Below are 12821 nucleotides of genomic sequence, written 5' to 3'. Positions count from 1 at the left end.
GGCAAGTAAGTGTTTTATTACACATTAATACAAAACATACCACTTTCTTTAAAAGCACTTTAAAAACCAACAACGAGACTGTTCAAAGAGCTATGCAGTGAAACCAAACATTAAGGACAAACACAGGCCAAGATAAAAGATATGGGGCTGCAAAGAAGCTAAATAAAAGAGTACATAAAAACTGAATTAAATTCACAGTCAGCACTGGGTCAAAAGTCAGGAAGTAATTTATAACTTTATTTAATACACTATTATATCTACATGGCAGAAACTCAATTCATTTAGGCTTGTAAAAACGGTAAATAAGATCTGCTGAAGTTCACACTGTGTATCAGAAATGTTCAGGGGATGAAAGGTGATTTAAGCGAGTTGGTTGTTGGTGCTGGCCGTTCTGACTATTCCCACACAACCATCTCAGGGTTTAAAGAGGATGGTATAAGAGAAAATATCCAGTGAGCGTAGGTTCTCTGGACAAAAACGTTTCACTGACATCACAGGTCAATTTCAATTTCACAACCTTAAAACAGCTGCTAAATTATCTGCGGGGGGGCGGGGCTGGAGCCTATCATATCGCTACCATAGGGCGAGAGGCAGGGTACACCCTGAACAGGTCACCAGTCTGTCGCAGGGCTAACACAGAGAGGCAGACAACCATTTGCACTCACATTCACACCTACGGGCAATTTAGAATCACCAGCTAACCTAACCCCACTTACTGCATGTCTTTTGGACTGTACCAGGAGAAAACCCACGCAAACACATGCAAAGTCCACATAAAACAGCTCAGGCCTGATGGTGGAATTAAATTCAGGAGCTTCTTGCTGTAAGGCAACAGTATTAACCACCGTGGCACTGTGCTGCTCTGCGGCTAAATTAAAAATTCTAGCTAACCTCCAGCTAACGGCAACTAGCATAGGCGAGTAGCAGTTATAAGCCACATTAGCTTATGTCTCTAGTGCAATTTATGCAGTTTAGATTGATTTTGATAGATTGCCTATTTATTTCCCTGTTGGTTAACCTGTTTGTTATTGTACATCTTTTAATTGAAATTAGGTCATTATGGAGGAAAAAATGTAACAAGCTAGCAGAGGGTAGTAACATCAGCAACCATTTTGGCTTTGTAGCTACAGTTTGCTCTATTTATACACAAAATATTTAAACGATAATAATCATTGACAGTAAATACTCTGAATAAATGTAATCAAGTTGAAACAAATTTTTTTGTTACACTATATTTTCTCCCAAATACCGTTGAGCTATTTTGTGTTTCAGGGCACAAGGTGCTGTCGAGTTCAAAGTTTTGAGCAACATACAAATATTTTTTTTAAAAACATCTCTGATTCTCCTTTCATCTTTTCAAAGTCAGAGTTATTGAGAGTGCCAAATAAAATCACTTGTCCTGACTCTCTCTCTTTGGGAGGTCATGGATCTTGAATCACCCCGAACAAACTTCCACATCAGAGGTGATGTAGAGTTATTTGACCCGTTTGACCTATTGTTAATGGAAGGGTGGGTGAATGCATGTAACTGGCCATTTAAAGTGTTTTGATGAGAGAAGACGCTGTAAAAAAAAAGAGGCGTGTATTTTAATACTTACCTCTTTATTTGCATTTGCTTGGGGTCACCAGAGAAGAATACGTGTCAGGTTTGCTTCTCATCAAAGCTTCATGTGTTCGCCTCACCAAATAACAACAAGACAAGTGTAAAGAAGGAGAAATATATAAATAAACAGGGAGAAAGCCTTTTGAAACTAAACTCAAAAGTTTGATACAGCTTCCCTGTCCATGATGCCTTTGAAAAATGGGCAGGCTGCTGAAAAGAAAGTAGTAAATAAATAAATAATAATAATAAAAAGCACAGACAACATAAATTATTAACATTAGACTGAAAACTGATGTTCAAGATGCTTTTTCGTCTTCCTTTCAGCCCTCTCTCTCACTCCCTCTCCGCCCTTCATTTCAAAACGCTGGATGTATTTTTGAGTAGCGATGGCTGAGGTGTACGCAGCTCGAGCGAGTTATTTGATATTCTTTTGTTTTCCATCCGCGCCATTTTCATTGTCTTTGCCATTAACAATGTAATTGTGCAGATGCAGCTCCTGACCCATATCTGTTTTCTCGAGCTGTTTGTATTCTGCTGCTGATAAAAGTTTACTTTCCATCCTCTCTCTGCAGCAGTACCGCACGGCTTTTGATTGAAGTCTAACGGCTCAGTTAAAAGGAGCTCTCATCATATATTATGGAGTAAATGTCGAGCTTTTTATCAGTCATGAATCGGTCGTGAATAGGGTATGAATGTGTCACGCTGACAGGTTTTGTTCGTATTTGTGCGCAATTTTTAAGTTTTAACCACTTAAATCTTGTTGAATCAAGAACGCTGAATCCTATTGCTAAAGCCTGTCTGTTGTTGATGCTCTTCATCCTTTTTGTAAAGGGACTCAAACTATGTTGAGACATCACAAACATTTGAAAGCGTTTTTTTTTATTTATTAGCTGATCAAAGGAATGTATACAAAGGAATCTCCTCACACTCACAAAACTTTTCAAAAAATGATACGAATGCACTTAGAGCACCTTTATTAATGCTCTTTCAGTTTCAGCTTAGGATACTGTATGTCAGAATAAGACAAAACAGACGATAAAAAGAAAAAGAAAAGAGCAAAATCAAAGGTTAAAATGTACAAAGCTGATCATCTTCACAAGACAACCTCTTCTTCTACGCTTGCCAGCCAATTTTACCTGTTCAACTGCTCATTTATGTAAAAATTTAATCAGCCAGTCACATGGCATCAGTTAAATGCATTTAGGCATGTGGACATGATCAAGATGACTTGCTAAATTTCAAACTGAGCATCAGAAAGGGAAGGAAAGGTCATTTAAGTGCTTTTGAACGTGATGTGCTCCAGTGAAAAATATCCAGTGAGTTGCATCTCTCTGGATGAACATGCCTGTTGATGTCAGAGGAGAAGAGGTCAAACTGTTTCAAGCTGATAGGTTGGTAGGTCAAATTACCACTCTTTGTAACCAGAGTAACAAATAGCTATTTGAGTTTGTTACAAAAGTAACAAGTGGCATCTGGTGTGGTGTTCTGCAGCAGCAGCAGAACACCACACCAGATGACACTCCAGTTAACTAAGAACAGGAAACTGAGGTTACAATTCATTATGGGTCACCAAACTGGAGAGTAACACATTGGAAAATCTTTCCTGGCGTAATGAGTCTTGATTTCTGCTGTCACATTCAGATGGTAGGGAATTTAGTGTAAGCACGAAAGCATGGATGCATCCTGCTTTATATCATCGGTGTAGGGGATATTTTCTTGGCACATTTTGGGCCCCTTAGCACCAACTAAGCATTTTTAAAACTCTACGGCACATTGGATATGAAGCCAACCTATCTGCAGCAACTGTGTGATGCTCTAATGTCAATATGGACCAAAATCTCTGACAAATGTTGTCCAGCACCTTGTTGAATCTAAACAAGGTTTAGAAATTAAGACAGATCTAAAAAAAAAAACAAAAGTGCCTGACCAGGTACTAGAATGGTGAAAAATAAGGTAGGTTTGTTGCCCCTGGTAACTGAGTATGCAATAAAGCTGAAACAGTTAGTCAAAAAACTAATAAATAAGTTATTGTAAAATGATTTTTGTAGATTTTTAAAAAACAAAAACTCCCATAATCTAACCTTTTTTTCCAGCTTCCTTTCTAACTTTAGATTTTAGAAAAAGACCAAAGACCTAACTGATTACATGGATTAGTAATGTCTTCATTAAAAGTATATTAAAATAATACTTAAAAATTAAATTTGAACATGCTTACTTTAGTGTGGGTCAAGATTCTGACATCTTTTATATTTTAAACTTCCCAAACCTAACAAATATAATTCTGTACTGTATTTATGTTTTTCATCAACAAACACTTCTGAGCGTTTAGGATTTTATAGTAGATTGATCAAATAAGTTGTGTTTTTTGGTGAAATATCATTTTGTTTTCTCTTCGTGTTTTACCCCCCCAGTCATCCACGCCCCACCAGTGGGGCCCCTGCACCCCACAGTTTGAGAACCACTGGCTTGGAGAAATACACAGTAAAACAAAAGGAAGACTCAACACGTATTTTGAAGAAAACTCTTGGAAAACCTACATTTGATTCTTTTCTTCTTTCTTTGCTAAGATCTAAGTGCAGAATACAGTAGTCAGAGGCCTTTGTGGTGTGTGATGTTTCTAGTAAAGACAGTCGCCCAGTAAAGACGAGTTTTGATCTCGGAATCTTTGTGAATGATTGTTTTTTATATATAAATATATATATATATTTATTTCTGAACCTGCAGAAGCTAGCAGGAGCAGCTGAGGTCTCCTTAAGAAGAATTTAAAGTAAAACTGTAAGTCCTGTTTTTGTATCTCAGTTTTTTGGGGAGTTTCTTTTTTTTTGTCTTCTGAGCAGATTCAAAGTGAAGACTCTTGACTGTCTGACTGGTTGAAATAAAACATTCCTGTTCAACCTGCAGCCACCTGAAATTGTCCTGAATGGGGAGAGGGAGCAGAAATATAATGACACGTCGGCGCTCCAAATGGATTATGTTTCAATATCAGTCAGGACACAGAAACAGAAAGGTGGAGGGAGAGAGTGCATGTGTTGGATGCAGATGGTTTTAAATTGCTGCCTTTGTTTTCCATCAGGCATGATGCATTCACTTTCCTTATCTTTCAGACAATGCGCGGTGGGCTGATGTTCTGGGTAAATGAACTGTCTGTATATCCCTCACCCTCCGCTCCTCCGCCTTCTTGTTTTCACTTCCTCCTCGGGGTTGAGATGTTGGTACACTGACTGTGAAGCACGAGCTGCTCAGGCGTCTCCCACTTTGCTACTCTGCACACCCAGATGCCTCTGGGGGTGCAATTACCAATCCTCACATGCAATCGAGGTTGGCCATGCATATGATCCCTTTTGCTTTCACTCTTGTTTCTGTTTTGGGTTTTTTTCCCCCTGCCCTTTTTTTCAGCATTATTAGCAATGACACAATGCAAGGTATTTGCAGGTAGAGGAGTTAATAGCCTGGTCTTTACAGAGACACCTGTCTGACTTGAGCAGCTGATTGCATCGGCCCATTTAACTTTCTAGCAGCCCGGGTTTTGAATGCATGTCTATAGGCTGTGATGTCTCTGTTTTAGAGCGGGAGCGTGTTTGCAAAGTACCACGAGCAAACCTGGGGAGAAGCTGCAGCTGCGCGCCTGCTCACTCTGCTTCCCACCTGCTTCACACAAACACGATCTATAAAGAAAATGGTCAATAACGCTTCAATGAATAGTTCACATCCAGCTCTTTAATACAAGCTTTTAGCCGTAAAAATACAAATACTGAATGCATCACTTTGAACAGAGTAAGCAGCCAGACACTTGGATATTTGGCAAAAATAAAATAAAATAAAACCTTTATGTGTAATATAGCTAAAGGCCCCATCACGAACTCGTTTTTGCTCCTGATTAAATACATAATGTTACTTTGACCTTGCGTTATATTTTATTATACCTTTACAAACATTTGTGAAAGAATAGGTTAGTGTAAAGAGCTCACAATTCAAGTGTGGAGCTGTAACAGGATGCTGCTCTTGGAACAAGTCAGTTTGTGAAATTTCTTCCCTTCAGCTGTAAGTGGTGTTATTGCAAAGTGGAAGTGTTTAGGAACCACAGCAAATGGACACGAAACTGCAGATCACATAAAGTTACACAGCGGGATATGAGAGTGCTGAGGTGCATAGTGCATAAGTTTTTGTGCATTAACATCAGCACAAAAACTGTGTGCAGCGAGCTTCATGGCGTGGTCAGGCAGCTCCTGTAGGTGTAACAAGTAGGTGATGCAGTACTTTTGAAAACAGAGTAATACATTTAACAGTGTGCAACAAAAAGAAAGTGGACTTACACCAATCAGGCATAAGATTATGAAGCGAGTAGGATATATTAGGGAGCAAGTGATCGATGAAAAGTGGTCCAAGAAGGAAAAGTGATTAACCAGAGACAAAGGTCATGGGCAGTCGAAGCTTAGTGGTGCAAGTGGTGAGCGAAGGATGGCCCGTCCGGTCCGATCCAACAAATTGTTCTGATAGAAACAATAGAAAGGTGTCAGAATAGACAGTGCATCAAAGTTTTTTGTGTATGAGGATGCACAGCTGGAGACCAGTCAGAGCGCCCATGCTGACCGCTGGGCAGCGCCAAAAATACCAACAATGGTCATGTGAGCATTAGAATTGGAACAGGGAGTAATCCGGTCGTTAAGTCTGACGTCACTAGCCATGTCTGGACCTAAACTCCGCTGCAGGTCCATATATCAAACGATCACTATGGTATTACTGCGTGTTGAAAAACTGTCTAAAGTCTTTCATCTTTAATAAAATGATCAGCGTTCTGCTCTACCAGGTGTAACAATTGAGTTTAACATCCAGGCATCCATGAAAATGGAATTTATGACATTTAACGGAGTTAGAAGTTAGCAGGAAGTTAGCTCGCTAGCTTCTATCTAAATACAATATAGCATGTCCTGACTGCGGGGTTTTGGAAACAAATTAAAACGTACAGCTCTGTTATCACTTCCAGCATAAATGAAGACAGAAAACTAAACAGCAGTGACGTTTGTAGGGTTACTGAAGTTGGGCTAGCTGGTATATAATGATGTGCTACATGACCGCTAGCGACACAGCTATGTTAGCATAATATAAACAAGCTAACTTTTTTTCCACTCGATAAGAGTTAACGTGAGTGTTCTCGGTGGTCAGGAACAAATGTAATCGCATGGCAGGATGCTGTAAAAGGACCAAACTTCAGCCAGGAGAACAACTGAGATAATCCATCCACAATACGAGGTTAGTCATTCATATACTGCTGCATGGGCTGGGCTGTAGTTACATCCTAAGGTTTTAAAAACTGAGCTTAAATAAATGATTAGCGGTAATAAAAGCTGAGGGAGGTCAACAGTGATCACTGACTGTTTTTGGAGCTTTTTGAGATTAAATAGAAGAAAATACATAACATTAAACATGTTAACAACACAAAAGCCATATTAAACGCAGACTACTTTAGGCCCGGAAGTAGGATTCGTCGTGTCATCCCTGAACAACCGGATGACACGGTTGTTCAGCAGGTCAGTGCTGTTCTGGCAGCAAAAGGGGCACCAACACAATACAATACACAACACAATATTTGGCAGGTGGTCAAAATGTTGTGCCTGATTGATTAAATCCTCCAAACTTCAAACAAATATATCCAATTTTCTTTGTTTGAAAAGTGAAGTTAATGTGCCAGCAGGGGACGACTTCTGTAGGTGCAAAAAGAAGTTTGATTGATGAGAAGACACACTCGGCTTATGACTTTAGTAAATACTAGTTTCACGTCTTTCAGAACATAACATGTTATCTATTTTTTTTTAAATATGGACCCCACCAGAGTCTAAAAAAACAATAAAAACAATAAAGTTGGCTATGCTTTAAGATGAGACTACAAAACAAAAGGTGAGTCTAAGGCTTCATGACATGACTTCACTAACTGGCGGATGATGTCACAGTGGCCATGTCCATCTCTCGTATACAGACTGTAGCTCATATGCTTTGCTTCAAAAAATTCACTCATAATTTTACAGTTTTAATGACACAGGTGATGTCTTTGAAAATGCTGTTACTCTGAATCCGGTGGCATTCATTTAGAAGTTGCTGGCATAAGTAGTAAGACCGATATTAAAGTGGACAAGTAACACTTTTTCTGAGCAGGTTTAATTGTGTAATAAGTCAAAATCAAATGAAATAAAACATTTTGTCACAAATTTAAATTGCTGTATCAGTATATCTCTTATCTCAATGGGTTAGGATTATTTATATATATACTGTATGTAAATAAAACACTTAAGAACTTTGCACCTTAATTATGTCTGTACAATCTCTTAGAGCAGAAGCCATAGCAACGCTGAGGAAACACTGGTGATTTGGATAACACGTATACCATATTTATGCATAAAGAGTTTGGGGACTCATCGTATCCATTTAGCACTAGGAAATGTGCTGCAAACTTGTGACCTAATCTCATGACCAAACAGAAACGCCGCTCCATATGTTGCTTGAAATGGACGACCATGAGCTACACGCGGCAGATTAAAAAGTGAAACAGTTTCCCTTCTGTCAGGTAGTTTATACGCAGCACGTGAAAAGGCCCTCTGGCAAAGTGCAACTCTTCTGCGCATGGGTCATCGCAGCTTTAAGAGCTAGAGGAAAATGACTGGCCCTGCCCTCCATCATCCTCTCATCCCACTGACCTCTACGTAGGGTATAGTATACTTACAGCACACACAGAGGGGGAGAGGGAGAGAAAAGAGAATGATTGCATATCTAAAGGCATCAAGAGAGCGGATATGGATGGGAGAGGAGTGTGACATGGTCGGACACGTCTTTGCTTTCTTATTAGTGAAGGCCTGCGCGGACACTTTGGGCCTTTTTTATGGGGCCATGATGAAACCCCTCTTCGTGCATCTGCAGAAAATGACCAGGGGAAATCACAGATGAGAATCACTCAAAGACAGGCAGATGTCAACAGGCCCATAATGATAGCTGATGGCCCCAGAACACTTTCCCTTCTTCCCCTCTCAGCCTCACCTGCCCAAGTTGCACTATCCTAGAAAACATAATTAGAGGTAAAACAGAGAGACGGAAGCTTTAGCTCTCTGTTTTCTGTAACCAGTGCTCTTTGTTTTATACATCAGGGAGTCCTTTTTTTTTCTCCCCCATTCCCAATCTCTCTTTCACTTCGTGGAGAAAAGGAGGAGGAGGAGGAGGAGAGCTCCCTCTGTGAGACGCCAAGGTGCTCCCAGTCCATTGTGCTGCTGGCTGTCAGGTTAAATTAGGGAGTACAGGCTCTGTGAGTGTAAAAAAATCAATACTTGATGGAAGATTGCTCCCCGGAAAATCTGTTTTGATTCCAGGATTAATTCTTGACCAAAGGCTCCTGCAAAATGACATGCCATTAGCCTGAAAATGAACACATTCTGCAGTGGAAATTGGATGGAAATGTGTCAGGTGATTGCCCCGGCTGGTTGTTTTGACTCTTTGAGCGAGGGGGACTGAAGGTGTGGCTGCCGCGAATGAGGCCTCCGGGCCGACTCCATTTCCAGAACAGAGACAACTCCACCGTGGCCTCAGAGTATTCTCAAGGCCATTGTTGTCCACGGCTGCAAATGCACTCCACCAAGGTGAAATGCATTTACCCGCTGTCCACTCTCTCCTGTGTTTTCCATAAAGTGTGGCATGAAGAATGAGAAAATCTGAAAATAAAACAAGGGGCTTGTTTTATTTTTTCCCCATTTCTCCCACTCTCTCTTCTCAACAGTGGGAAAAAGGGAGGTGAGATGCATTATGGATGAGTGAATAATGTGTTTGTCATGACGGATGACATTTCTTTCTTTGAAAACTTAAACAGGAAGCTGTAAAGATGCACCAGACTGTGATTCAAGCAGCAGCGTCTGAGCAGTTTCTCGCACTGAAATTATGTTTTATTGTGAAATACACAAGATTCATTTATTTTGCATTTATATTGTTCCACATTTTGATAATCAGCTGTTTTTTAAATGAAAAAAAAGAATAAGAGGTGGGCAGATCAATACAAATAATGATAGTATCGATACCAGTGCTGATATTGGTATTAGTTCGATACTAACATGATAAGATCGATACTTTGTTTCTATCCTTGAAGATCTTTTTTAATAAAAATAAACCTTAAACAGACACTATGAAAAATGTCTGAACCGTTTTGTGTTGAATGTCAGGTCTACTTTATTTATAGTATGTAGCACATTTACATTCACAGTTTTAAAAAGCATGGACGGCTGAAAGGTGTGTTTGTGTTAAATAATTATTGTGAAAATTTTAAATCACAGGGAATTAGTGGTCAATCAAATGTGTTCACAATTTGCAAATGAATGATGATTCATCTGATAAATCATAACACACTGCTCTCACCTACATAAGCTGGTTTCCTAAGTCAAAAGTGTCAATATTGGTACTGGTATTGGCAATAGTGCTCGGTATCAGATCGATACCAAAATTTGCAGTAATGCACAGCACTAATAAAAAGTCCTTTACAACATGTCCTAAAGAGCTACATGGAAAATTACATTATTGTTTATTTTTCCTTCTTTGTGTTGTTCTGGTTTTTATATGATCTTGCTATATGCCACATATAAGCATATGCCACACCCAAGCCATGTTTTGACTTATTATTTGATTTAATTGGGATGCTGTAAGAATTTTCGCTAATCACTGCCTCTCCAAATAATCCTCTCGACAGTGCATAATTACAAACACTAAAGAAACGCCCAAACCCATATTTTTAATCCTTCCATTTTATCTTAAAAACCTTGCAATCAAACGTGATGATGGTTTACATACTCAAGTATGTATAAGTATGTTGCAGTTATTAAGTAATAAAACAAAATAAGCAGTACTGACAGATGAAGCATCCTCTGTGTAATTATGATGATTTAAAAAAAACCACACAGATAAAATATAAAAAGAATTAGAAGACGAGAATAAAGCAAACAGACTGCAGGAAACCTTCTGAGCTGAACCACAGTGATGATGGTGATGATGATGGTGTTGATGTAGCGTGTGGACCACACTCAGTTTTAAAGTAGGTCTTCAGCGCCCTCTGCAGGCTCAAACTGTCAGTGCCTGCTGGGTAAAATAACTAGGTGGCAGTGCGCAGCCTAGGATGTCATTTTACACATCAATACCACCGAAGAAGAGTGTTCTTTAAAGGGAAATTCCTCCCTTAAAATAAGACCTTCCTGAATTGACTTTTGGTTCAGGTGTATGCATACAAACCATCACAGACAGGCTGTCAGTGAAGCAGAAGCTCAGAATGTTCCTTTGCACAAATTGTTTACTTCAAGTAAAGCAAAGATGTAACTATGCAGAGCGTGAATGTGAGATCAGAATAATTCATCTTATCTGTAATTTGGCTCGGGATAGACTGGTGACCTATCCAAGGTGTGGAAGCTGTACTTTTCCTTTCTTTGTTTTTTGTTTACATTTATTAATTATTAGTTTTCATTATCTTGGAATTTTGTGTGTTTTGTTGTTTTTGTTTTTTTAACTTTTAGTTCTTAATTTTAAGATCACGCCCAGTTTGATCAATATACTTTAACTTTTTACTTTATGTCACAATCACCTGTGTCACTTTCTGACATGACATTTTATTGCAAGATGGACAAATAAACTTTTTCCTATTAATACATATACAAAGACTTCTTTTTTTATTGTTTTCTTACAGGTTATTGTGGTGTTTTTTGTTTTTGTTTTTTTTTTAATTTCCTCCCGCAGCTCCTGAATTTGGACACACATTGGCCCATGAACTAAAATTAGTTTGGCACTCCCAGAAGAGGCGGGCGGATTAATCCAGATATTGATAGCATTGATACCAACACTGGTATTGGTATTAGATTAGTGTGAAAGGATTGATATTTTGTTTCTATCCTGTAAGCTTACTATTTAGCTCATTGAATTATGTTAAATTATTTCTTTTGGAAAAATATACATATACCGCAAAGACAAACTATGAAAGTTGTCTGAACCTTTCTATGTTGATTTTCATGTGTATTTTGTTTATAGCCTATAGTAGATAATCTATACAAGCTGAACCAAGGTGCTTCAGGGATGGGTACATTTACATTCTAGGTCTCCAAATAACCCAGCTTCAAGATACACGAAAATCTGACAAGTGTGTTTTACTATGTTAAGTAAGTACTGTAGAAAGTAAAAATCACAATGATTTAGCAGTCATTAAAATGATGATGATTATCTCATAAATCATGACACACTGCTCTCCCATAAGCCGCTTTTATAGATTAAAAGTATCGGCATTGGTATCGGTAGCACTGCCGTTGACTAACGGCTTTTTGTACTCCAGGCCAGAGGGTGGCGCGCACGCACATACAGTTTTCCATCGAGGATAAAGCGCGCTTGCCGTAGAAGAAGAAGCAGGAGATAGCTTCCATGCTAGTGCGTTTAAAACGGTGTTTTTGCTTTTAAATCGTCATGTCCTGGGTTAAAGCTCTGCCTGTGAGCGGAGACGATGTCTTCGACGAGAGTGCGGACGAGCTTAGCATACAGAGTAAGGAGTGGGCCACCAACATGAAAAGGCGACTGAGGGTAAAGTTAGCTCACATCAAAAACGGATCCTGAAATGTTAACTCACACCGGCCCTGCGTGCTAAACGTCCTGTGTGTTTGTTTTTGTGATGTGGTGTGCTGTCCTGTGTTTAACTCGCTCATGTTTTCTCTCAGGACGGGTATGTGGACGGAGTTGATACCGCTGAGGATGCCTCGCTTACGGTGGGATTCAAACAGGGCTTCAAGGAGGGAGCAGCTCAGACTGTGGCTGTGGGACGACTCAGAGGAATCGTCAGGTAAACCATCAATAACGTCATACATCTGCCCCGCACGTGACTTGTCACCCTTACAATAACATGATAACATCTAATAAGATGTCACATATTAAAGTGACATCATTTTAAAGGGGTTATACACATGTCTATTTAAAACTTCATGATATACATGGTTTGGGCTCCTTGATTGCACATGTATCTCATCCAGCCATTGTCTTCTTCTTATCCGAAGTTGAGTTGCAATGAGAGTAGGTAGGTAGGCTAAGCAGGGTATCCCAGAGCTCCTAGTCCCCAGCCACAATTCACAGATCCTCCTGGGGGAATCTAAGGCATTCCTAGGTCAGACAGATATGTAATCTGTCCAGCCCAATGTATTCTGGGTCTACCCTGGAGTCTGCAGACTTTAAAT

General features: G+C 39.4%; 1 protein-coding gene across 1 annotated transcript in view; it reads left to right on the top strand.

The window, feature by feature from the left end:
• The first annotated feature begins 11959 nt into the window (after positions 1–11959).
• The window catches only part of otulina (OTU deubiquitinase with linear linkage specificity a), a 2496-nt gene continuing 1634 nt past the window's right edge, over positions 11960–12821 (top strand). Inside the window, exons 1-2 of the mRNA XM_082547746.1 lie at positions 11960–12177; positions 12312–12433. Coding sequence (XP_082403872.1) covers positions 12064–12177; positions 12312–12433 — 236 coding nt within the window. The 5' untranslated portion in view covers positions 11960–12063. The remainder of the gene's footprint in view (positions 12178–12311; positions 12434–12821) is intronic.

This window comes from Aulonocara stuartgranti (assembly GCF_965226115.1).
Source record: "Aulonocara stuartgranti genome assembly, chromosome: 9".
Taxonomy (NCBI): Eukaryota; Metazoa; Chordata; class Actinopteri; order Cichliformes; family Cichlidae; genus Aulonocara; species Aulonocara stuartgranti.
The sequence above is the reverse complement of the archived record's forward strand: the minus strand, read 5'-3'. Positions and strand labels throughout refer to the sequence as shown.